The sequence below is a fragment of the Cladophialophora bantiana genome (genome assembly GCF_000835475.1).
Source record: "Cladophialophora bantiana CBS 173.52 unplaced genomic scaffold supercont1.4, whole genome shotgun sequence".
NCBI lineage: Eukaryota > Fungi > Ascomycota > Eurotiomycetes > Chaetothyriales > Herpotrichiellaceae > Cladophialophora > Cladophialophora bantiana.
In genome coordinates, this window is record NW_015971578.1 from 87,464 (window position 1) to 112,631 (window position 25,168).

Consider the following 25,168-nt stretch of genomic DNA (forward strand, 5'->3'; position numbering starts at 1 on the left):
CGGCGATTAAGGTTTAGGAGAAAACGAGTGTCTAAGATTAGGGAAACGCTAGCTATTGGGCAAAGGGGTAAGATTGATGGCAGGGCAAAGTGAAGATGGGCATGCATAACTAGAGGGTTTCAGATAGATGGTGACAAGAGAAACGGAAAACAAACATTAACGTTGAGGTGATAACGAGGATGCTCCCGGAGCACTGAGGTATTTTCATACCCTGCCAGCCTTCACAGACACAAGTTGGCAGGATGTGCCCTAGCCTACGAGCCCATACGTCACTTTACGCCCTCAGCTCCGGTTTTATAGCAAAAATATACCTTAGAGCCAACCTGGCGCGGTCGCCAAGTTTGCAGATCAAGTGGCCAGAGAAATAAACGGATTTGGTATTCCCTTGCCATGTTCAAATCATGTCCCATTACCCTGCAAGGACGATACGTACCATTGTAGCGTCACTGGTAACCTGCTCGAGGGGTCACGGTTACATATCGAGCATATCAACTAAGTCCAAACACAGGAATGTCTACCTGCATGTGATGTAACCAATCTCTTTCAGTCTCGAGAATCGCCGTAACCACCGGGAATGCCAGAGGCGTTGGCTTGACGCTGGATTTTGCCGTCGCCGAGGCCGGGTGTGGGACTGAGAATTGTCAAGTTGTTAGAGAGCATTGGCCTATTCTTGGAGATGTCTGTCTATCTGTTCTTTTAGCGACTTCTCTCCTATCTATATAGACATTTGGCATGGATTAAGAGAGCCATTCCTAAAAGTTTCCTAGTTACGTCGTCTATGACGTTACCGTCCTGATTAAATAGTCGTAATATTAGTTGGCCTATGCAGTTGGCCTATGCGCCATCGATTTGGGGTGTGGCGCGCACCTACCCCGTGTATGGCCTGTGAAAGTGGCTGCTAAAACCCTGAGAACTTGAGCTGACTGGAGATGAAATGGAGACAAAATAGTCCAAAAGAACACGACGAATTTCGATAGAAAGTATCGTATGCTAAGTCAACCGGCCTTTGCAAGCGACCCAGTAAAGAGAAACTTGACACTTGAGCACCTCGGTGTCAGCTTGCAGTTCAGTGCTTCCAAACCTGACAGCATCCAAAGAGCTCGGTCCCGCGAGTTGGGCCCGTTCGATCGCGAGGTGTCGTCAAGAGGTGTCGTCGAGTGTGGATGTTTGCCGGACGACGAAGATTCCTCCGGCCCACCGGACTCAGCAAACTATTGGCCTCGTGGCGCCTTCGGAACCCGAGTGGACAAGCCTTGACCCACAGCCTTGGTCGCCACCCAACCTTAAATCAATTTGAGGTACGGAAATTCTACAGCTTGGTCTTTTCGGCCGGTTGATTTGGGTCAAGCGTGTGCTTCAGATACTCTGGGCTCAGAAACGTTTTTTTCTGCCCGTAGTAGCTCATCCACTCTTCTTTCTCTCGAGTGTCTTCCTGCCTCCAGCAAGCCGATTCCGTCCCAATCCACATAACCGTATGTTCTGCTGTCTCTACTACCTTCTCTAGAGGAATCAGATGGCCTGCGTTGCGGATGAGCATCTCCTTGACCCGAGCTTCTGGACGGCCTCCATTGCCACCAATGCCCGTTCCAGGTGGCGGCTAACTTGTCAGCTCGAGGCTGGAGTGTGGAAAGAGAAGATCGTTCTCTAATATGTGTAGCATCGGGGGTCTCACGTATGGTAGGCCGGTAAACGTGATCGCCGTCTCCGGAAGATAGAAAGGGATCCTTGGATCGTCTCCCGGAGTCAGGTCTGGATGCTTACGGTGTTTCCGAGGAGATACTGCTGACGGCTGGTCGTTCACAGTTCCCAAACGCAAGGATGTTTCCACTTCCTGAAATTTGGTAGTCTGTAATGTTACTTCGCCTAGGGACGACGCATTGCGATACAAAGGGGTGGCAAGCTCCCTAAGCCCCTACTTTACCCAAAGGCTCAGGACCCTTGGTTCCAATTTCAGGTAAAATTTGTTCTTTCTAAAAGTGTCTGTCGCGCTTTCACGAGACTCTCAGTGATCATACCGCCTCGCCAAGGCTGTTGCGGCGACGAACTCGTTCTTCTTGGAATTCTGTCGCGATATGACTGGATCAATGAGAACCAGTGTCTCCAGCAGTCGCGGATGCATGAGCGACAGGTTTGTTAGGTGGTTTCTACCCATGCTGTGGCCTATTCCCACGATGGGACGAAGCATCTGGTCCAAAAACGTTGATCATATGAAGCAAATTACGAGGATGGTCGAAATATGAGGCTACTCCAGGTCAGAACTTACCGAAAAAGTGGTCCTCGTATCTCAGACTCACGGTCATTCCCTAGTTCGTCTTCATTTAGAACCCTTCTTTGGTTGTGAAACGTCAGCAATCCAGATGCCTCGAATGCCAAAGCCGGCGGCTTTCTCCAAGATGCAATATTTCATCTCATAAGGGCTCATACACCGCCTGGGGTCTGATCAGATGTCGGTCGCCTACCCTTCGAAAAGTGCTGAAGGCAAAATGATATACCTCGGGAAATCCATTCGCGATAATTGTGACATCGCCATACAGAGGCCTCAGATTGCCCGAGGGCATATGTTGCTTGACGGCCATATGGAGAGTGTCTTCCTCCGCATTTGCGGTCCTCGGGTACTGTCTAATATGCTGACATGGTACAATGTGTTCAATAGCGCGGAAATACTCTGTGAATATGGTAGCAAAGGCCTATGGGTAACTTTCTTTGCTTGCTATTGTGTGTGGGCTGTGAGAAGGCCAAAGAAGACGACGCTTCAAGTTTCAACGAGCACGTTGTGCTTTCGTCATGGTGCAGGTGCGTTTGGCGTGTTACGAAACATGTTGATAAGACCCCCATATAAAGTCCTATAACTTTCTAATAGTTTCTAGAGGAAAGCTACCGCCATGTATTCACCGGTATATCACCCACCGGCCATTTTGTCATACTTTCTCCAGCTCCAGACTACGACTACTGTACCCCGGGTCATCAACTCCACATTTTCTTGACGTGCACATCGGACCCCGCCCTCCGTACCCGGGCTAAACCCGGAGTCCCCGGAGTCTGAGCCTCCATATCAAGGAGCCTGTCCCACCTTCCAAATATCTCATCTATCTTTCCGCGCCCTCTCCAACAAGTCCGACTAAACCTGGATCTTGAATTTTCGTTTTACCAGCTCCTTGGTCTTCACAAGGACCACCAGAATGGGTGACAAGGACTTTGGCGAGGTGGAACACTACAGCGGCGAAGTTGTTGTTGAGCATGGCGTAACCGCGTCTGCCATGCATCAGAAGCACAGTGCTCAAGGTGTTCTTCTTGTTCCTCAACCCTCGGACGATCCTCGCGATCCTTTGGTGAGTTCTTACGTGCGAGAGACCCCAGTCATCCATGGCTCTATATGATTTGACGATGGATTTCCAGAACTGGTCCTTGGCGAAGAAAGCCACCACGTTCACGATCGTGTGCTTCGTTGCTTTCGCCGGTCTCTTGCAGGCGCTTGCCAACGCTTCCGGCTTTTTCTACCAGGCTACTGCATATGGGAAGACACCTATCGAGATTTCGTACAGCGTAAGTCAAATGCAAAAGCTTGTAGGAAAAGCTACATACTGAATCCAACAACCCAGTTATCTGCGGCGATTGCCGGTCTTACGTTTGGACCATTTGTGTGGACTCCGCTGGCTACTCGCTATGGCAAGGCCGCCATCATGTTCTGGAGCATGGTCTTGACCATGGGGGCAAACATCTGGTCGGCGTGTATGACAGGAAAGAACGACTACGTTCCGTTCGTCTGGTCGCGTGGCTTCGCAGGTTTCTTCGGATCCGCGCCCCTAACCAGTGAGTCTACATTCCGACGCACCTGGCATCTTCTGTTAACCAGTGACTAACTTATCTATCCCCATCTCCTATAGTCGGTGCAAACTTCATTGTGGAGATCTTCTTCCTGCACGACCGCGGCAAGTGCTTTGCAATCTATACCTTCTCCATTCTAGTAGGAGGGATTTGCTGCTCCACATTCTCGGGCTATATTGTCCAGCGCGTTAGCTGGACGGTACAGTTCTGGTACAACGTGGGACTCGAGGCTGTCCTCGCACTATCGTGTGTGCTTTTCCTGGATGAGACGAACTGGTCCCGTCCAGGCCAGCTACCGGTCCCGACTCCCCCTAAAGGGTTGGTCCAGCGCAAGCTGGCTACTTATTTCTTCACCAAGCCTATGACAGCCAAGAGGTCACCGGCAGAGTTATTCAAGTCATGGACGCTTACGTTCCGCGTTGCATCTTGTCCAGTATCCATTATAGTTGGAGGCAATATGCTGATTTTCTACGGTTTTGGAATTGGCATTAACACTCTGCTGTCCATCTTTTTACAGGAACCGCTCGAGGATGGTGGATACGGCTTTTCGGCCGACCAAAATGCTTCCTGTCAGTTCTCCCTATTTCTTAACATATTTTTTTCCTCTGCGACTTATACCCGCTATAGTTACGTTCGTCCTATGGGTCAGCGCCTTTCTAGCTCAAGCATATGGTCTCTTTATCGGAGATCGGCTCCCGCTAGCTATCTGTGCCCGTAACCGCGGAGTCTGGAAGCCCGAGTATCGTCTCCACTCTACATGGTTGCCGCTCCTGGTCTCCTTCCCTCTCGGTGTTGGACTTTTCGGCGGTTCCTTATACTACCACTGGCACTATATGGTCCTCGCCGTGGGCGTCTTCCTATCCAACTTCGGCGCAATCTCAGCGGTCTCCCCTCTGCTCAACTATGTCGTCGAAGCACTAACGCCAGCATATGCCAACGAAGTCGCAGCTGCACTTAACTTTTACCGAACCTGTTTCGCCCTCTCTATTCCCTTCTTCTTGGATTATTGGATTGCGGCAGTTGGCGTTAATTGGGCCTTCGGCATGATGTCAATATTTGTTGTTGTGGCTTATATGGGTATCATCGCGTGCATGATCTGGGGTCCTGCCATAAGGGCGAAATCAGTTGTGCACGCAAATTCGGAGGCCGGTATTCACATTCTGGACGAAACTCCTCCGGTGGGGGAGGGAAGGGGATGGAGCCTGGGCCGCCGAGAAGTAAGCTGAAAAATCTCACCACACTTCACACTTGCCAGTTGTGGTGGTCGACGTAGAATTCTCGGCAGGTGCTTGTCGGTGACCGAAGAGGGCGTCACAGATTTGCTAATATTGCTTTATGGCCGGGATGCGTAGGCAGTTCAATCTTTCATCGTTATATATATGATGAAGGCGAGCACAGCCGGTATCATAAATTAACTCCAGAAGAAATCTTCGGTGTTTAAATGGCTGTCGGACGACCCAACCAACAATCGAAATCGTTTGCCGTGCACTAAGAGCAAAATAAACGAAAGCTAAGACTTTCATGGAGAGCGACGTAAAGATGTATGACGTGATAGTGGTTTGCTACAGTCACACCGACCAAACTGCCAACGCCTTCGAAGTAAGTTCGGAATGAAATACCCTCCAGCGGTTGTCCTTACTTCTTCCATGCGTGACGGCAACAATGTGTGAGCTAACATTGATGAAGCCGCAGGTAAACAGGTTAACGGGGATAAGGGATAGCAAGAGGGCAATTAAAGATTTGAGGTAGATTTCCTGGTTCGTTGCTCTGCAGATATAGGCCAAGCTGATGGGTATTCCGTTCTCATTGATACCAGCACTCCACCAGGAAATTCAGTACTTAAGAGGTAGAATCATTGAGGGGAGACGTTGGCATCTATAAATCTTCTATACATTGCTCGAAATCTCAGGATTTGATATGGAGTTTCATGTCAGTTCAACTATGGACCGCAAGGTCTGTCCCGTGAGAGTGATTTGAGAGATATGGAACAGATTACATTAAGCCCCCCATCCACCTCGAAGGCTGTAACTAAACAGCGTGCAGTTGCGGTGCGACTCAGGGCGACTTTTGTAGTCATCGAACCACAGACATATTTGCGTAAAGGACGCGGGTTGCAGCTCAATGGTGTGCTAGCCTGCCCGCGAAAAAATTAGATGTGCCTCAGCAATAGATTGAAGAACGGCCAGCAGACAATCCATCTGTATAGAACAAAATTACCGCAATTCTCGAGGAGCGTCATGAGATTCAGTCGAGGCATGCACCATTGTCACCGGCGTCCGAGAACCCACATGGGCAGCTCCAGACCGGTATATCACACATCCGACCCTTGAAAATCGCCAACATGGTGCCGTCCAGGGAGTTGACCTCGGCTCTTTCACGCAGCTGGTGGGTAGTGGAGATAATTGCAGCGCAGATTGCTGATTCCGAGGCGAAGAGACTACCAAACTTCTTCTTTGTTTTATGCGGAACCCGAGGCAGGTGAATCATGCGATATATACAGTTCAGTTCCCCGCTGAAACTCGTATGCAGGACTGGTATCGCAACTAGTTTTTAGCGCTCTTTAGTGGGGAACGTCTCCAGTGATAACAAATGAGAGACGGTGGTACCGGACGAGATGGCTAATGAAACGCCCAATATCCCTTTTGCATATCCCCCGAAGCAGTCCCGTTCCCAATGGCAGCCTCCTAACCGCATCGGCCTCTGTAAAACGCCTCCTGTTCGTGCTCGACCTTGGGTTGCGCCCATGTCGGATCCCGTGGGGGAAATGCATACCCCGGAAAATATGACACTGCACCGGAGACAGTTTCGACCAAAAAATTGTAGGGCAATTATGCTAATGTCCCCGAGCCGGACCACCGCCCCGTAGCAATGACTTCACAACTTGCTTTCATAAGTAGACGCAGATATCTACGTATAGCCGCTCTCATACATAATTTCACAATTGAGATTCTCGATACCAATCTTCCTCGATTTATCCTCATGGCGCAGTTGGTACTGCAGCTTTTGAGGGCAGACTCTCTATGGCATTACATAAAGTTGTATGGCGTAAGCTTTTTGTTGTTCGGTGTCCTTCTCACGCTACTGTATAACCGATATGCCAGCCCGCTTCGCAAATTCCCTGGCCCGTTACTTGCATCTTCCACGAGATTATGGCAAGGTAAGGTCATGACAATCGCTTTACTATCGCTCTGACTAAAAGCATTAACTTAGTGTGGACCGCCTGGACCGGCAAAGCAGAAGAGCACTACATCGCGGTACACCGACAATATGGTATTTTGAACAAAATCAATTCTCAATCCTAAAACTAATCCCATATAATACCAGGTCCTATTGTGAGATTAGGTCCAAACGAGATTTCTATGGCGTCTCCTCTGGCTGCTCTCGATATTTTTAATCCCGGCAAAGGCTTTTATAAGTCTGACTTCTACACTATCTTTCTGCCACCCAATGTTAAAGACCTTTTCACGGAAATTCGCGAGCCTGTTCATGCCGTCATGAAACGGTTTGCCGTGCCGCCTTACAGCCTAGCATCGGTTCAGCAACATACCGAAGACATAGAAGCCCTGCTGGGGAAGTTTCAGTCAAAGATGGACGACTTTGCTTTGCATGATAAATCGGCCGTCGATCTGGGGAGCTGGTTGCACTACCTAGCATTTGATGTATGTGCCACGCCCCCTGTATCCAAATTTATTACAGATTCTGACGATCCGTCTAGGTTCTGGGTCAATTCGCTTTTGCGCACCCTTTTGGATTCCTTGATGCTGGTACTGATATGGATGGATTCTGCAAAACAATCAGGAGATCAGGCTGGGAGAGTGGAATCGTTGGCCAAGTCCCTTTTGTCGAAAAGCTGACACGTTCCAATCCAATTTGGAAATATGTCCCTTTCCTCCCTGAAAACGCAGTCTCGTTACTTCCCCGAACCGCAGAACTCATGCTAAAAAGACACCTGGAAGAGGACGACGATGCTGCTGGAACCGGACCGAAATGTCTGCTCAAGGCACACTTGGAGTCTCACAACGAATACCCTGATAAGTTCTCGATTCAAGACGTGATTTCCCTATCGACGGGAGCCGTGTAAGGATTAGCTTTTCTTGTATCCTCTGAGTGGTCTAGCTTTGACTAACAAGCTACCAGGGCGGCCGGATCTGACTCAACAGCTTCTACGATGCAATCATTTGTCTGGCATGTACTATCAAACTCTAAGATCCATGATAAACTGGTGACAGAGATCCTCAGTAGTCCGCTCTCTGAGATGGTTCAGTATAAAGAGGCACAAGCTCTCGAATATTTCCAAGCTTGTCTCAAAGAGACGATGCGTCTCCAGCCTGCCTTGGGTGCTAATATAACTCGGATTGCTCCTGCCGGAGGTACGGAGATCAACGGGATTTGGCTGCCGGGTGGCACCCAGGTTGCTCTCAATGCATGGGTGTTACACAGAGACAAAGATATTTTCGGAGCCGATGTGGACTTGTTCAATCCTGAGAGATGGTTGTCCAAGGACGAGAATCGTGTGAAAATGATGGAAAGATGCATGTTTCAGGTAAGTGTACCCTCTATTTCGGCAATTTTGAGTCAGCATTGGGCTCTTTCAGCGAAGTTTCTATGCGTTTGATCCGAGTTTGAGATGCGGAGCGAATAGGCTGACAAGGACACTAGTTTGGAGGCGGTTCTCATCTTTGCATCGGGAGACATCTTGCACTCTTTGAAATGAACAAGCTCCTACCCCAGCTATTTCGAAGGTATGAAATGACGCTTGTTAGTCAGAAGCCTCTGGATCATATCACGGGCCTATTCTATCTCCAGAGTGGCCTCTACGTATATCTGAGGAGACGTAAGGAAGTCCACCTGTGAGTAGGTTGTGGGCAACAGCTTGAATATTCTTAGCCACTTGTTTGGTCAAGGGACTTTACGTTCCTCTGTTGAGCGAGAATGCATGATGCAACGGGATGTAAGAGGGCGTGAAGAAGAAACAAGGTACAAGAGTCCTGAATAGTTTCTGTACCCTCTAACATATTGAACCAATGGTGAAACCTGTGTGGAGGCATTACACTTTCTCGGTGCTCAAGTGCTTTAATTGCTCAAGCCCTTCCGGAGTTTATGATTAGCTGCGAAACCAGGGCATGGTAATCGCAGTTATCGCCTTCGTGGAGCTGGGCCACAGAAAGATCATCTCCGAGCGAAATACCCAGACTTCCTGGAAAGTGTTACCAGGGCCGAACGTGGGATGAATGAACCTCGGACGGCGCTATGTATCAGCATACCCGCTCGAAATGGCGACTCAAGGTATGGCCGTGGTCAAGTCCACCTCGTCAACATCATTGAAAGGCCATGTCGGCCATATGCATTCATTCACGCCCATAAAGTTCTCGAGAAGCTCATTTACGGACATATCTCTCGAAGTGCTCAACTCTCCTCCTAAGCTAAACGCTGTCAGCAGTGTTTCCGCACGTCTCTCTATCCGAGGAAGCAACTCACCCAAGTCTTGACCTTATTTCACGTGTGGTCTCTTCGAAATGACGTTTTGTCACCCTGCCGATGTTCAGATGCTGGGTCATGTCGATGAGGAGGCAATATTCATCCGCTTCCATGAGGAGTTCTCTTGAAGGGTCTTTGACGAGCCTCAACAGCAAAATCAGAGCGTTGGCAAGCACATAAGTCGCATCCAGGAAGTTTTGTTGACTAAATAAGCCTTCTTGAGCCATTCTCTTGAGGAGTAAGAGGGACCTTCTGTTGGCTGCTTCGCACAGTTGTACACGTTGCATCAAGCGGTCGCTGCAAGAGCCGAAGGACTTCCAACAAGAGACCACCGACGGCCTTGTCGCAACCAGAATGGTGTACTCATAGCGGAGTCCGAGGTAGTGGACGGCCCGACTATGAGATGCGGCTAACGGGGCCCCGGGCTTTAGATACTCGTGCAATCCGTTCCAAAAGCACTGTATGTCACTCAAAATCTCCTCGGCACGACTGTCAAGGCAGATTTGCGCCGCCCTCGGCCCGTATAGGTCCTGTACTATCATGTAAGTGATCTTGCTCAGCTGAGCGACGGCTCTGTGGTAATCTGGAGGAGTGTATGGAGTCATGTTCAACATCTGAGTATGTCAGCCTGCACGTCTCGTAACTAGATACTGGCTTACATACCGCCTGAGACGGGATATCCAAACTGCAGAATGCGGGATTGATCCCGGGGTTTCTTCCAAGACGATATGCGAGGCAAATTTCCAGGTCGTAAAGAGACCACCATAAACGTTTTCGACTCTCAATAATAGAAGGAGACTTTTCTTCCCAGCACGATTCCTTCAAGTGCAGCCCCAACGACTGCGCAATCCTGGACGCGCAACCAAGAGTGATCCAGGCCAAGTTTCTCTGATCTCTGTTCAGCCGGCACAAAGCCTGAATTCACAGTTAGCGACGTGGTCGTAGTACAGAAGAGAAAAAAGACCGTACGAGAAGCATTAGAGACTCTACACTGGCTATACTTCCTTCCTCAAATGTATACTCAACATGTTCACATGCCTTGGAAAAGAACTCCTCGTACTTGGAGTCAAATGAGAGTATCAAACACAAGAGCATGAATACCCCATGGCTGAGCGGGTGCCTTTGATCCAAGCAGTCGGACATATAGACGTAAAACTGCTCATAGCTCAAAATATAGTTTACGCAATTGATCTCGGCGAAGAACTTCAAGGACGCTCGCTCAAACTCGGCCCTGGGTGGGAGATCTGTAGGCTGAACTTGGTCGACTTGCTTGCTGCCAGTCAGCTCATCGAACCTAAAGACAGAGCCCCCGAGCGCGTCGCTATATTTGGGCCCCTTAGTAGAATGTATTTTGCGGAAGAACGCAGTCCAGCTGGTGCCGCTGTCGTATCCTGAGTCGCGGTTGCGAGTCAGCCGTCTTGAACCAGGTCAAGTCATGCCTCGCATCTTACTTGTAATATTCATCAATTCCACACGAGCCATGCTCTCGGTCGGCTCTGTTTCGCTTGTCCAAGAAGCTCTGGTGCTCTCTGGTGAGCATGTCTGTGCCGCATCGAATGCTGATATTGAGTGGTGGCAAGCATACTCGGCCAGCTTCGCCGCCGAAACTGGTTCAAGGCCGGCATCCCCCTGTTCCAGTTCATTGGGACAGTCATAGCGCTGCAGGTAAGGCTCTGATGTCGTCCGGTCTGGGGATCTTCTTGAAGCAGGCTGTAACTGGACGGCGGTTTCGACGGACGTAAGTAGACCTGCCTCAACTAGAGCTGTTGCTGGTAGTGGACTTCGCAAGCCTGTATTGACCCCACCGACTTGCGTTTGATGATGACAGTCTGCTGCGCTCGATGTATTGTTGGCAGGAGTTGTGTTCTTGTCATTGCTGTCATTACTGCTGCGGTTGTTGTCATCTTGGTGCAGCTGCGTCACAAGTTGCCGGAGGCTCTCCTTATCCAGAACAGCGTCGGGGAGAAAATGCCTGACAATTGTGCTCATCAAATCGTATTGTTCTTTTGAGCTTTGGTAATATGGTCTGCCAGTTTTCACGTTCGAAGTGACACAAGCCCGGCCAGCCTTAAAGCATCGTCTGCAGGTAGCATCTTCCAATCTTATACACTGTCATGCACGAAGCATTGCTTTTTAGCCCGCGGCCAGGCACTGGGTAGGCCTAAGAACAGGAGCTTTACCTTGGTTTTATGTTGACGGCAATGGTCGCAACTGCGCCTGCCCAACTCTCCCTGACCCATTCTTAGGAGACCTGAGGACAAAGCGTAGTCAATGCAGAGGCTCAACCCTGAAGAAAGTCGACACTGCAGGTCCTGGAGGTCCGCTCAACTATTTTCAACTATGCTAGGCAGAATACTGGGGAGTAAGAAAAAGAGAGAAGATTGAAAGTCGCTTGATCCGGGAACCGGATGCAGATGTCTCCGCAAAGGAGGGGAAACCTAGCTAAAATAGTCTCGGCTTCAACGCGGGGTCTCCAGGGCCGGCCTGTCGACGCCAAAGCCTCATAAGGGGTCCACGCCTGCTGGCTGGGGGGTCTAGCGCGCCCACCAGCCCCTAAAAGGATACATTACAGATGGTTTCCTCGTTCGTACCGTATGTTATCCAGCAAAAAAGGGCTGGGAAATCGAAACAGCAAGACTCGGCTATCATGTTCTTTATTCGTTTGCATAGAGCTGCGTAAGCCATGATGAGGATCAGACAGACATTGAACGCATGTGAGCTACAGAGAGCAAAAACCCGACGCGGGCAAGAGGGAGCTTTTGAAGGCCTGCTGCAAGAAGATCAACGGCGACGTGAAATTGTGTGTCCGCCCCCCTCCCCCCTCATGAGACTTCCCACCGGTACTCGTAACTCTTCTCGAGCCCGCAGTACTTGGCGTGCTTAGAGTGCGTTGGTTGCATTGTTCGTAGCCTAGGCCCCAGGTGCTCGCTCGGGTTCTGGCACTGTTCTGGTCCAATTCCTCTTCGCCTTGTTGGCTCGTGTGGCCTGTGGAGTACTATGCTCCTGTTATGACCTGTACGACATGGAGCCCTCACCTTCGTGCGAAGTCGATCGTCCATATAAGATCTGAAGCGGGCAGCCGTGTTGTGGGAACGGAAGCGACTACCCATAGCACAGAGGCATAAGTTTGAAAGGCGATGATCTATTTTAGCAGCCTAGTCACCTCCGGAGCCGCCTGCCATGATTGATCTGGGTCGCATCTTTGCAAGTCGAGGTCGGAACCCATCTTGGCTGTAGGCCCTTTCACGCCAGCGTCTATCGGCCCCCGACCGTCGCCAACACGAAAACGGATCTCGGTCTGACTCCTCTCAGGTCTAGTACACAGACCAAGAACCATTTAATTGCTGTTTACCTGGAAGTCAAGGTCGTTAACCCTGACAGCATAATATTGTTGGTGCTTCCAATGAAGGTCATTATTGTTGGCGCGGGCCTAGGCGGCCTTGCTTGTGCTATATCATGCCGCCGTGAAGGCTTGGATGTGCTCCTACTGGAAAGAGCCCCGAAGATATTGCCTGTGAGCCGCCACAACCGTACAAGTCGTGGGTCGAATTTTGACAGCGGACAAAGATCGGTGCGGGCATTCAGGTGTCCGCGAATGCCTCACGCATTGCCCGTCGTCTCGGCGTCCTTCCGGTTCTCCTCGAACGAGCGATACAGCCTGAAAAACTTGAAATGCGGAGATATGATAATGGCTCAGTCCTGTATATTAGACCGGGCAGAGAGAACATGGAGCAGAAGTATGGATCGCCCTGGTTGTGAGTACTGCTGCCCTTTGTCGCCTTTTTACGGTCAAACAATTGACATGGGCTCTACAGCGTTATCCACCGTGCCGACTACCACGAAGTCATGATGCAAGAGGCCATAAGGTTAGGCGTGGACATTCGCCTAGGTTGTACCGTTGAAGGTCTAGACTTTGATAAGTCACAAGTCTTGGTGCAAGATGGAGAGACATTAAGCGCGGACGCAATCATTGGTGCCGATGGTGAGTCGTCAGTCGCAATGTTTCTACTTAAATTGGTGATTTTTAACCTGAGTTTCCAGGCTTATGGTCGACCACGCGTGAAATTTTGCTGGGTCATCAGTCTCCTCCTGTCGAAACCGGGGATCTGGCCTACCGGGCTACTTTAAGTCGAGAAGAGATCGAAACACTGGACGACCCGGAGGTGAAAGCGATCTATGACAGACAGGTAGTTACCGTGTGGCTTGGGCCAGACAAGCATTGCGTCCTTTACCCTATAAGTCAGGGCAAGGCCTATAACCTAGTCCTTCTTCGACCGGATAACATGCCTGCAGGAGCTCGAACGGTTCAAGGAACGGTTGACGAGATGAGACTCAGCTTCGAAGGCTGGGATAGCGTGTGAGTTTGCAGTCTATGATTAGGTTTTTCGAACAGTTGGCCGAGACTTAGACAGGCTCACGAAGATTCTATCCCAAATAAATTCAGTCCTGAAATGGAAGCTTTGTCACCATGAGGAGCTCGCCACTTGGACCAAAGTACGCCACATCCTGACCGGTTGAGGTTCCTGAGGGCTGACAATCAATACAGGGCTGCATCACCCTTCTAGGAGATGCCTGTCACCCTACCCTCCCCTATCAAGGTCAAGGAGCTGCTATGGCAGTCGAGGATGGCGCTGTATTGGGCAGGTTGCTTGGGTTGCTGAATTCTGAGCCACTTTTCAAAGGAACATCTGCAAAGTTTATCCCGGAGATTTTGAATCTATACGAGGCCATCCGGAAATCGCGAACTACGATCAATGTTCAGGGGGCGACAGCGAATCGGTTCTGGTACCATCTGGCGGATGGACCTATGCAAGAGAAGCGCGATGTTGCTTTGCGAGGAGGACCCGACAGTACTGGTTGGTGCTTTCTGCGCCCAGACTACTGGAATGACCTTATCGGCTTTGATGCAGTTGCAGATGCTGAGCGTGCTTTTGAAGAGTGGCTATCTCAAAAAAGGGAGTCTATCCAGTAGGCAGAGGACCAGAAAGCCAGGCCTATGGCCTAAATTTAGAAAAGACATCTCAATCGGGCGATGACATGCGACATCCCCTGCTTCGCTCGTATTAAAGGTAACGTATGTTGTGCCCGGCAACGCAAACTATGTCACTTGATTCATTGCTTGATCGTGCTTCAACATAGTGGATCTGACTGCCTGTGTTTATGAATCGCGCTATGTGTGAGGGCGATGCTGTACTTAGCGGTTCCAAAAAGTGATTAGCTTGAGGAGGTTCACACAGAAGACTGGAGATTGGTAGCTGTTCTCTATGCTAGAATCACTGTTAGAATCAGTGCTTTAGAAACTATTTGCTCTTGCAAAACAAAATGCTATCTCTCGATCCTCCTGGGGCTTCCCTGGCGACTGCACTGGAGCGTCTTTAGATCGTAGGTTGCAAAACGGTCATATCTCTCCCGATTTCGACGTCCTGGCTCGGACCCCGTCGGGTGATGGGTGGCCCTCGAAAAAGAGCCAGCACCTTCCTCGTTACTCGGCCACCGAGCTCCGTGAGGGTTTCCTCTTGGCGTATCGTATGGAAGCGCATGTTTGACGCTTCCTCGTGACCTGTCCCTTAGTGATTGTGATCACCTCATGATAGAACAATAGCTGTCAACCTGTCGAATTCAAATACAGCGCTGCTCTCATAACAGCATTCCAACAATGGCTTTGATTGACACAGTCATCCGTTTTCGTGATCGCGAGGGCGAGCGAGACCCTCTCAAAGCGACCTGGTATCTAATGGCCGTATGCATAGAGAGAGTTCTCAATCTGGATTTGACTAATTACTCTTCAGACCGCTGCTCTTACAGGTGCTGGGGCTGGATCAGCCGTTCCCTCAGTATACCGTGCCGCTACAACCGGCCTGCCTCTCGAACTGGCCAGGCTGGTCCAACGGAGATTGAAAGAGGCAATCCTCAAATCGACGATCTTTGTGGGAGTACCACGCTCGGCAGGGGCAGCGTTCGCACTGTTCCGAGATTTAAGTGACGAGGAAATCGATCATTATGGACCCCGGTAAGCTGTGAACATCGATCGAGGTGAAGCTCTTTGGCAGAGTTTTACTAACATCGTCCCAACTTCCAGGTTCGAGTCATACGACGACCCAGAGGAACAAGATAAAAGGGAAGCCCGCGGGAAGAAGTTTTTTGATATTCTTTGGACTCCAGCAGGGGCTGAAGGTGTTCGAGCGACTCTGAAGAAGTACCAACCAGACTTTTGTAGGCACAAAAGCCTTGGAGACTGAAAATACCATGCTGACGCAGCAATAGATCTCTTAAACCAGAGGCTCATTTACGAATACTGGGGTTCTGAAGATAGAATTCTTAAAGCCGTGGAGACGGAGCTTGTCGCTATTGCCAGTCTGGTTGCAATGAACTGTCCTGAACAGCTAGTTTGGCATCTGAAGGGAGCCATCCGTCACGGGGCCACAACAAGCCAGGCGCAATTTGCTTACGATCTGGCACGCGCAGCCTCAAAAGCTGCGGGCTGCGAGCTCAGTGGTATCCCGAGGTGGGAGGATTTGCATTGGGAGACACCAAACTCTGCTGAAGAGGAGATTCTGAACTGATTCACACCATTAACTACGCCTAAATAATACGTACCTTGCGTTTGACGTGATGCAATAGTCGAATAGTCGAATGACATGCCGTGACTTTCGAGATCCCTGGTAGCCTTCTGTAAATACGTAGGTACGTGAGTCGATTTTCGAGCAACTGAAAGGCAATATCTAATGTGCAGCAATGGAGCCCTTTGAGGAATTGTTACCTCAAGCTCCCCTGCTCCCACAAAACTCAGGTCTTCCAGCAAGTGTCTTTTACAAAGACTTATCCAATTCTAGGTTAGGCTAATAATCTGGAATTCGAAACACACCTCTTGGAATTATCTATCTCAGCTTGTTATGCGACGCCATCTTATGTGGCTCTCTTTGCCTTGCTCGTAGAGCCTCTCTCCTTGCCATCGAAATTCCCGTGGCAATAGTGTTCCATATAGGTTTCTTCTGAAACTCAATTACCACATAGAACATAACTTGTTGTGCCTTGCATGAAACTCCAATCGACTATTCATAATCACATCTGGGAGGCACCTAGTCCCTGGACATTGTTCTGATTGACAATACCCACAGTGCCTGAGAAGCCCCTATTTAGACCAGCTTCCACCAAGTCGGAATTGCCATCCAATGTTAGATTTCTCCTTGTTGACGGAGTCTCTAGTCCTGCTGCAAACTCTCAGGATTTCTTCTCAATTGATCACGGCGTTGTCCCCCAGAGTGGCACGCCATGCGACATGGTCGTCCGGCCGAATCAAGGCCACCCGTCCCTCCCACAGTTAGGGAATATGATGCTCATCGGGAAGATAGCTCTTCTTCAGGGGCAAACCCAGTGTACCAGCTACATTGCCGAACACAGACGCAATGCTACCGCTTTGGGAGAAATCGACAATCGACAATCGAGAAGTCCATGCCGGGTATCTGCCTCATCCTGACTACGGATGGCTCCACCATTAGAAAAGAAGATGTGCCAATACTGGCCTTGGCGCTGCAATAAAGACAAGTCTGGATTTGAAGTGTACCATGAACACTGCCATCAGTATATTACAAACGTCAATATGTCAGCTTGAAATATGCCAATATTGTTGCTCACACGGGCCCGCCAGTCAGAACGCCGCCGATAGACTTTCGTACATGACTTCCAGTACCATCGCAGGCAACAGAATATTGACTTCGCACAATATGCTTTTGTCCCGTAGTGGCATCTTCCAAAATGCTTTTAACTCCAAACTTCGGATTCGGCCAACCTCTCGAATTTGAGACCTAGACCTTGAGATAGCCCTAGTCTGTTGAAAAGCTCCATGCTTCTGCAGTTAGCGATATCCATCTTGGGCCACTTGGTAGTTTTCAGGCTCCTTTCTGCAAGGGTGCGTCTAACGCCATGACCAGTCAGCTGGAACGCGGTTGTCGAGCCAGCAGGGCCCGCCACCAACAACCAGCACCGGAGTCTAATGCTCAACTGCCTGTTATCCGAATTGATCAGCAGGTCACGATAGACGGAATCTCTGTAGGCCATACTCACGGCATCGATATAGCTAATGGTGCCTTGTTCAGTGGTCTAACAGTTCTACTTCCTTTTAACCAGCCTGCACGAGTGATACTTCCTGCGTGCTGTCGGGCTGCACAGGGGAGAGAGCATCTGGAACAGAAAACAAAACTCTGCTGCTAACACCAACGTTGGTGAGGAACGGACTAGTGGCTTCATCCATGTCGTGGCTCCTCCAATTACTGTGCAATCTTGGCCACAGATCTCTGGAACACGAGATGCTGCCAAGGATCGCGCGTCCTGAACCGAATTTGCTGGGTTTCGGCTTTGGCTTCCGAGACCGCTTACATCGGGGCCCGAGATGTTCTGATTGGGCCGAGTATCGCCACCTTGTCTTACGAACCAACGGAGCGTTGTAATCTTCGATGAAAGATGACGGCCTAAATTAGCTGCTCTCACTTACAGAGTACTCACGCCACAGAGGACAATATTTTTCAATAGTCAGTACCCCTGCTTACCCAGGTCAGGCGATCAGATCGCTGCTGCGTTACTGAGCCATCTACAATTCAGCAAATGCACCTCTAACAATTCACTGAGGGCAACCTGGAAGGGATGGTCAGGCTTCGGACTGAAAGGCCTATGGAGGCATCGAACATGCGGGAGATGCAATTTCGATGTGGTATGAGCATTGGCCTATATGAAGAACCCAGACATCTTCAACGAGCGGATCGAATGGTATCGTTAATAATTTAAGAACCTTAGTTGAATAGCAGGCGCGTTCGCCAAGTTGGGAGCTATATTGATCTATGGGTGCAATTGTGGTTACCCTAAAACGAAATATCCCCTTTCGACGAGTTGTACACGCAAGGCCAAGGTGGGAAATGTAGTCTCTAAGGACTGTATCTACCCAACACAATGATTCAGGTTAATAGTTGACTATGCAGCCACATTTTAGAGGCACTGCTCCACTAATTGTGCATAAAGTCTTGCTTGCTCTCAACGGGCATTAGATAGATTTCACGGCCTTTGCTCTGTATATACTTAAGTCCACTCAGCATTTTCAACTATATGCTAATAATCCCATATAATGTATTCACAAAATACTCTCATCCTAGTATGAATCGCGACGTTCCCGGAAGTCGGCTTTGGAAAGGAAGAATGGGAAAGTGCCAACGATGCTCCACTCTTGACGTGGAAAGACCGGAAGATGTGGGGGGAGGACCAGCTCATGATAAAACGACTGGCATGTCCTGAAAACGGCCCAGAAGTGAACTCCTCTCCTATAGAGGATTATTTGTTATTGAGCTATAAGAACTCAACCCTCCAATTCAGCACACCCGAGTCGTTGTCAATTATATAACTCGCTATTATCCTCCTGTTACAAGGCTCTTTCTCCACTACACGACACACGACATGACTATTGAAGTGGCTGCCGTTGTCGCCTACCCTCCTCAGGGCACGCCAAATTGGCGATATGAGCCAGTGAAGCTTAGAACGGTCAAAGACCACGAGATTCAGATTCGCATGGTTTCAACTGGCATCTGCCATTCAGACATTTACGAGTCGAATATCCCTGATAGGACCGCTGGCATTCCGTACCCATGGATCTTCGGGCACGAGGGCGCAGGATATGTCGAAGCAATTGGGGACGGAGTCACCCATGTAAATATCGGAGACCCAGTTTTGCTTTCTTATGATTATTGTCATCATTGTGATATCTGCAGGAGTGGCCAACCTGCATATTGCCTGGAATGGCGTAGTCGCAACCGCGCTGGCGAGAATGGCGTCTTCGAGACCAAAGACGGCAGGGACGCCGGTGGCAAGTTTTTTGGCCAATCGAGTTTCGCTTCGACAAGTCTTGTCCAGAAGACAAGTGTGATCAATGTCAAGAACCTGGTCCACAGTGACGAAGAGCTCAAGCTCTTGGCGCCTCTGGGATGCGGCCTGATGACAGGCGTGGGAGCCGTGCTGAATTCAGCAAAAGTGCAGCCCTATGACATTGTGATGGTCACTGGAATTGGTGCCGTTGGCCTTGGAGCAATTGCAGCCGCAAAAGTCCTCGGTTGTAAAGAGATCGTTGCTGTCGACCGCGTGGCCGCGCGTCTCGATGTCGCCAAAGAATTCGGCGCCACGAAAGTGCTCAACACCTGTAGCCCAGCCACAAGCCTGGTCGAAGATGTGCGAAAGCTCGTTAACAACCAGCGCATATCGTTCGTTATTGAGACAACCGGCGCCCCGGGGGTCATTGTCTCGGCCTTAAGAGCCATGGGCTGGCACAGCAAGCTAATTCAAATCGGCATCCCACCTTCTGGCGCCGAGCTCAACATAGACTTCCAGGAATTCTTTGCAGCGAACAAGGTGATCCAATGTCATTGCCTCGGAGATGAAGCACCAAAGACCCTCATACCCAAGATGTTGGCGTGGTGGAGAGATGGGAAGCTCCCTGTGGAGAAGATTGTCAAGTTCTATCCGGCGAAGGATGCGCTCAAGGCAGCTCACGAGATGGAGAGCGGGAAGGCGATTAAACCTGTTCTTATCTGGTAGATGAGAGATTTCATAGGAAGAACAAGCCATAAAATTTCCGAGGCAGGTATTATTTTTGTACACAGAACGGGAGTGGATCTGTTGCTTGATTGTGTTCTCTGCCCCTTCCTGTTTATATACACTTTGGCCTGTAATCTGAAGGCCATTCCTGAAACCTCCTATTCTGTTGCCATGCCGTCGCAGGTCGGTGAGAATAAACGTTGTTGAGGTAAGTGCCGTAGTTAGTGTGACAGCTAGCGTCTCGGGTGGCTTGTCACAGTGCCTATCTTGCAACCCTGTCAACAATTATTCTACCAGAGAAGTTTTCTATGTCTTGCAGCGACTGTGCAAGACAATATTTGAAATCATACTTCTAAAGACAACCCTCGGGGCTCTCGGTCCCAGGCTATGATCTAATCCTCGTTATAACCTCTCGAGCAAATAAAGTGTATTTCAATTTGAAGTCTCTATTTGGGACCCCAGTGTCAAGGGTCTACCGTCTGTTTTGAACGTCTTGGTCATGACGTCCTCCATTAACGTGGCGAAACCCGTGCACGTACGGCTCAGCGCGCAGATTTTAACCTATGTTTGTGAAGAGTAGACGTCCCAGGATCATCCCTTATGTTGAAAGCAGGGGGAGGCCCTTGCGGCCTTTGGTGGCCGCTTTGACTCTTAGCCTACTTCGCGGTGTTGATCGTAGCTATACGCGATAGTTGGTAGGTAGCAAGGACAACTTAGCCAGACTCCACGTCCTCGTTTTAGTCTCCCTTAGTCGGATATAGCAGGCGAGATATGAGATGTGCTTGACTGTACGCCAAATCGTACCAATGTGACCTTCAGCTTAAGTCGACATCGACTGAGAGTCATTCCCACTGTTTGTGCTGTGCACCATAACAAGTGGACGCAGACCGGGGCGATGCACGACGGCCTCCGTCGTGCATACGTCTAGCAGCAACTTACGACAAGAGCTGAAGCTAGTATCCGCGAATTCCTGCAATGTCAGCGTTTACCGCAAGATACATTAAATATCTCGCGCCACGGCCTTGATTCCCGGCTGAACAGTGTCGCCATCTAAACACACGCTCCAAATCACTCTCAACATCCACAATATTACTAGCAACCTGGCAAGATGGTTCCATTAATTTCGAACGGGGCGAGGTACATCAAACACTGTCGATCTAGCTTCTGGAAACGAAATTCCACTCCAGAACAAGCTTAGCTGGCTACGGTAGGCTACCCCTTCACCACTGTCTGTGGAAAGCGCTGTCGTTAGCCTGGAAAGACAAATAGGCATATCGCGACTAGACAAGCCGCGGACCAGCTGGCGTTCAGATTTGGCTTGACTCGCCAACACTGGAAGCTGGCAGGGGGGGGGGGGGGGCCACAACTTGTCTGCTGGAAACCTTCACAATGGGGTCTGCTGCGGCAGACGAGGAAATGAGTCGACAGACGTTGCAAGATGGGTCAGCAGACTTGCCCTGCCTGACCTGTCGTGGATTGTTCTCCGCATACTCCATAGATGGACCTTATAGGGATCCGAAGACAGGGTACTGCGTGGTTGCAGCATTCGACGAACCGGGAGAGGTAATCGCTAGTTTCAAGAGCATGGGCATTCTATGCCGAGTATTTGGCGGACACGGAGGCTACAGAGACCAAAATATTGCGCGACCTCTTTTGCCAAAGGTGACCTCTGGCAACGTAGTGGCGATCCCCTCTCGTGCTAGACCGACTCGGCTGGGTCACCTTCGTCGATTGAATAGGCGACACTTTTCGATGGAAAGGCGAAAACCTCAGTGCAGATGAAGTGCGAGCCTTCATATCGGGAACGCAGGACGTATGGGACGTCGCGGCGGTTGTTAAACAGCTCAAGAGCTACGATGGGCAGGTCGGTGCCGTCGTCATTACTTTCGACGGCTCACCCGATAGCGAGATCGAAGGCCGATTCATAAAGGGATTATATCACGCTCTGAGGGGAAAGGGTCTGCCAGATTATGCCCTGCCCAAGCTTGTGGCCGTTACAAATGAGCTTGTGGCAGTCGGCGACACGTTCAAGCATGCCAAACAGAATTTTAAGGGCATAGATTGGAGTCCGGCCACCTTGGACAAGGGTACACGGAAGTACTGGCTCGATTCTGAAGCTAAGACGTCCAAACCGATCAATGCGAAGAGCGGGGCCACCATCGAAAAGGGCCAAGCCAAATTATGAGAGCAGTGGAATGGCTGACCCAACTGTCATCGGAAAGGTGGCAACGTGCTTGGACAATACTTCCGGCCAAAAGAAGTCTTCACCCAAAAAGGCCCGAGGCCGACGAACCTTTACGAACCTCAGACCTCTGTCTTTCCGGACGAGCCTCCCAACAAGGGGGTAATATCGCAGGCGTTGTTTCATAATCCGACAGCCGAGTACATATTCAAGTTCTTTGTCTGAGAAGGGCCTTTAGCTAGTCATAGAACGATTTCGCGGAGCTGGAAACTTTCTCAGCTCACTACCCCGAGGAGAGCTAATATCTCCTGCCATGAGCAGCTCAGATCAACCATTACAGATCTTCTCAAGATCAAGCATCCAGGCTTGCTTGCCGGCACGAATGTGGCAACTTGGAGATTTCCCACAGCAACCGAGAAAGTTGGCATATCTTCAACAAGCGTGTCATTAGGGGAAAGCCACGCTCCTCCAGCTCTATCGAAAAACTTCGTCCGTCGGAGGCCGTCATTATCGTGATGGCAGTATCAGACACAGCCTGGTTCTCAATCACGATAATTTCCACCTTAAGAACGTTCGTCCCGACTGTTCTAGAAACGGCAAAGCCATCGCCATACCGGACTTGCCAGGTGCTGCCAGAGATGCTCTGAAAAGTGAGTGATTCGAGAAGATCGAAGAGGGTCGCGTTGGGGACATCATTGGCGTCCGGTATAGCTGTGGACCACACCCAAGTGTCCGCTGAAGCTGAATCAAAGTTCTAGAAATGTCAGTAAAGGAACCGAACCTTGAAGCCGCCTGAAGAACCATCTGCAAGGTTTGTTTCGGAGTTCCGAGCTGGATTAAAAAAGTATAGAACGTGTTGTTTTCCTTGTCGCCGGCACTTCTGCACTATGGAGATTAGCGGCGTCGTGAGGGCGAGGGAGATTGTCATATACCGAGGTGGGAGTCCCATTATCCTGGCGTTCGAGGAGAATATTGTTATTGTTCCGGTGGTAGGAACTCGGAGTTGTCATTGATGTCGTGTTTATGATAGAGATGGATCACCGACTTGGTGCCATCAGCATGGTAGTTGTTATTGCAGTGGATGGGCGCCCGGTTGACACCAAGAACTGCTCTGGCGAAAGGGATGCTGACTCGGAGGTGCAGAAGAATGCTTCAGGAGGGAAAAGTTCGTCATAGGTGCTATTGATATGCCGTTCGGTAAGAGTGGATTGCAGAAAGATAAGATGAGGACCGTCAGCCGAAAGGAGGTTGTGGCAGATTTGGGGCGAGGTAGGGAGAAATCGAATAAGACATGCTGCCAACAAGAAAAAAGTACTTGCCGGAAAAGGGATGACTTCAGATGCATTGTGACAACGCAACAGGAGATTATGGAGGAATGGGATCAACTCAGGTCGGGACTGCAAAGGTTTTCCCAGTGCAAGACACCAAATAACAAGCACTCAATGACGAGTTTAACCGAGAAAGCTCTTCTTAAATCCTCCTGCGTAGGCTTCACTGTTGTTTGGGCTTGATGTCAATTCCAGCTCTGTCACACTTGCTAAGAGGTTTCCCTTTCCACTCCTGGAACGCTGAATCACCATCTCCGAGCCGAGAAACCAAGCGCCAGGAGGAAGTAGCAGTCGAGCCAGCAGAATGTTTGTGTAACGTGCCATCAGCTGATACCTTATATTTCAGCCATGCAGACTCATCCGGCTTCCAAAATCGTCGCTAGATAGCCGCCCATGAGCCTCGAGTCGTAGAGAAACCCGGACAGTGCCTGGCGAGCCTTTGCGGTACATTCAAGTGCGTATTGTGAAGCACGGCGCCCGAATGTTTGACTTAGGTCGGCAGGATCACTTGCCACCGGTCGCACTTGGCTTGCCATAGCGCCAGTAAAGTTCAGCCAGACCAAGAGGCTGCCGTCGACCTTAGGTGAGGCCATCTCGACGTGCTGTAACAACATGAGGAAAATACTTTCGTGACTTTTCAAGGGCAGGGCCGAATACGACTGGGACATCACCTGTTCGAGTCGATCTTCAGGGTTCAAGTTACTCTTGGACGCCTCCGTGTTGTCCAAGATGAAGATAATGTTCAGGAACAACAGTGCAGCGAGAATAATTCTTCTGCCGAGGACCAAATCGCGGTCTTAGACATTGTCCTCCGCAGACCTCTGCACATAATCAAGAACCATCAAAAGATAGTCACGTCCTTCTGCTAGGCATAAAATAGTACGAGAGTCTTCAATAGCGGCCTCGGTGGAACCATACAGGTATTCGAAACGACAGGATGAAATGTGGCCGCAGGCTCGAAGTATCCGTCTCCCATTTCTCTCGTTGGCTGTCATTGGGTCTGATGCTTCCTCCGAGGACAGGCATGTCGTCTTCGGTATGTCCACGGGCCAATTGAGCATCAAGACACGATCTTCTAGTGAGCGAAAAGGCAAAGAGCAAGAAAGCCAGAGACAAGTGGAAGCACTGCTTACAGGCAAGATCGAAGAATCCTACTCTTGATAACTGTACGCCCATGGGACAAGCAATGCCAACTCTTCTACCAATTCTGTATCTTCTTTGCGGAATGGAAGCTTGGTAAATTTGTGTTTGGCGCGTCAGGTTGTGTCTCTCGTGTTGGATCTTGCTTACTTGAATCAACTCCTCAACAGACTCTGCAGAGGTAGTCATCGACAAGAACTTCACGGGCTCAGAGTTCTTTGGCCACCGATAACCCTAATATATTTTTGCATTAGTTCCTGTAAGTGAAGGCCACTGACGAGTAGACGGATCAATGAAAGTATTGAGCGATAATACGCTTCGTATACTAGGCGTATCGATGGAGATTTAAAGCCTTTAAAGGGGTTTCAAGGAGCTGAGGAGGGGGTTGAGGTTCTTATACGCTCCTCCCCCACTAAGTACCTTGGCCCTTTTGTTGCGTTTATTGTGTAGGGCTCAGAGTGAGTTGTAGCTGTCCTAATATAGTAATGATAAATATAGAACGATACTTGATCGCCAGAGCTACTTCCATTAGGCTCCCTAGCAATTGGTTACGACAGAACAAGGAATGTATGCGCAACGCTGGCCCTTCTCGCTGCCAGTCTGGTCGCCGTTTTATTAACTCCTTTTGCTTTTAACCTTGGGA

At 49.8% G+C, this 25,168-nt stretch overlaps 9 protein-coding genes across 9 annotated transcripts; 6 read left to right on the plus strand and 3 right to left on the minus strand.

Annotated features, from left to right (window-relative positions):
• Positions 1–1,309: 1,309 nt before the first annotated feature.
• On the minus strand, positions 1,310–2,576 carry Z519_02844 (uncharacterized protein; the record flags this gene model as incomplete). The annotated part of the gene is made up of 2 exons (XM_016760599.1): positions 1,310–1,597; positions 2,460–2,576. 2 exons carry the CDS (start codon positions 2,574–2,576, stop codon positions 1,310–1,312), a joined length of 405 nt encoding a protein of 134 aa, XP_016622449.1.
• Positions 2,577–3,179: 603 nt separating this feature from the next.
• Z519_02845 (uncharacterized protein) lies at positions 3,180–5,051 on the plus strand (the record flags this gene model as incomplete). Its single annotated transcript, XM_016760600.1, has 5 exons — positions 3,180–3,329; positions 3,397–3,543; positions 3,600–3,810; positions 3,885–4,394; positions 4,453–5,051. 5 exons carry the CDS (start codon positions 3,180–3,182, stop codon positions 5,049–5,051), a joined length of 1,617 nt encoding a protein of 538 aa, XP_016622450.1.
• Positions 5,052–6,804: 1,753 nt separating this feature from the next.
• On the plus strand, positions 6,805–8,679 carry Z519_02846 (uncharacterized protein; the record flags this gene model as incomplete). Its single annotated transcript, XM_016760601.1, has 6 exons — positions 6,805–6,982; positions 7,036–7,095; positions 7,150–7,484; positions 7,541–7,902; positions 7,963–8,368; positions 8,485–8,679. 6 exons carry the CDS (start codon positions 6,805–6,807, stop codon positions 8,677–8,679), a joined length of 1,536 nt encoding a protein of 511 aa, XP_016622451.1.
• A 427-nt stretch (positions 8,680–9,106) lies between these two features.
• Positions 9,107–11,292, minus strand: Z519_02847 (uncharacterized protein; the record flags this gene model as incomplete). Its single annotated transcript, XM_016760602.1, has 5 exons — positions 9,107–9,248; positions 9,304–9,917; positions 9,967–10,218; positions 10,273–10,694; positions 10,755–11,292. The coding sequence occupies 5 exons, from the start codon at positions 11,290–11,292 to the stop codon at positions 9,107–9,109; spliced, it is 1,968 nt and encodes a 655-aa protein (XP_016622452.1).
• A 1,414-nt stretch (positions 11,293–12,706) lies between these two features.
• Z519_02848 (uncharacterized protein) lies at positions 12,707–14,275 on the plus strand (the record flags this gene model as incomplete). The annotated part of the gene is made up of 6 exons (XM_016760603.1): positions 12,707–12,817; positions 12,871–13,058; positions 13,119–13,285; positions 13,345–13,660; positions 13,716–13,797; positions 13,850–14,275. The coding sequence occupies 6 exons, from the start codon at positions 12,707–12,709 to the stop codon at positions 14,273–14,275; spliced, it is 1,290 nt and encodes a 429-aa protein (XP_016622453.1).
• A 684-nt stretch (positions 14,276–14,959) lies between these two features.
• Z519_02849 (uncharacterized protein) lies at positions 14,960–15,866 on the plus strand (the record flags this gene model as incomplete). Its single annotated transcript, XM_016760604.1, has 4 exons — positions 14,960–15,043; positions 15,093–15,313; positions 15,383–15,516; positions 15,568–15,866. The coding sequence occupies 4 exons, from the start codon at positions 14,960–14,962 to the stop codon at positions 15,864–15,866; spliced, it is 738 nt and encodes a 245-aa protein (XP_016622454.1).
• Positions 15,867–18,744: 2,878 nt separating this feature from the next.
• Z519_02850 (uncharacterized protein) lies at positions 18,745–19,875 on the plus strand (the record flags this gene model as incomplete). The annotated part of the gene is made up of 1 exon (XM_016760605.1): positions 18,745–19,875. One exon carries the CDS (start codon positions 18,745–18,747, stop codon positions 19,873–19,875), a length of 1,131 nt encoding a protein of 376 aa, XP_016622455.1.
• Positions 19,876–21,264: 1,389 nt separating this feature from the next.
• On the plus strand, positions 21,265–22,060 carry Z519_02851 (uncharacterized protein; the record flags this gene model as incomplete). Its single annotated transcript, XM_016760606.1, has 2 exons — positions 21,265–21,571; positions 21,615–22,060. The coding sequence occupies 2 exons, from the start codon at positions 21,265–21,267 to the stop codon at positions 22,058–22,060; spliced, it is 753 nt and encodes a 250-aa protein (XP_016622456.1).
• A 349-nt stretch (positions 22,061–22,409) lies between these two features.
• Z519_02852 (uncharacterized protein) lies at positions 22,410–23,067 on the minus strand (the record flags this gene model as incomplete). The annotated part of the gene is made up of 3 exons (XM_016760607.1): positions 22,410–22,811; positions 22,859–22,942; positions 22,990–23,067. The coding sequence occupies 3 exons, from the start codon at positions 23,065–23,067 to the stop codon at positions 22,410–22,412; spliced, it is 564 nt and encodes a 187-aa protein (XP_016622457.1).
• Between the last annotated feature and the right edge of the window lie 2,101 nt (positions 23,068–25,168).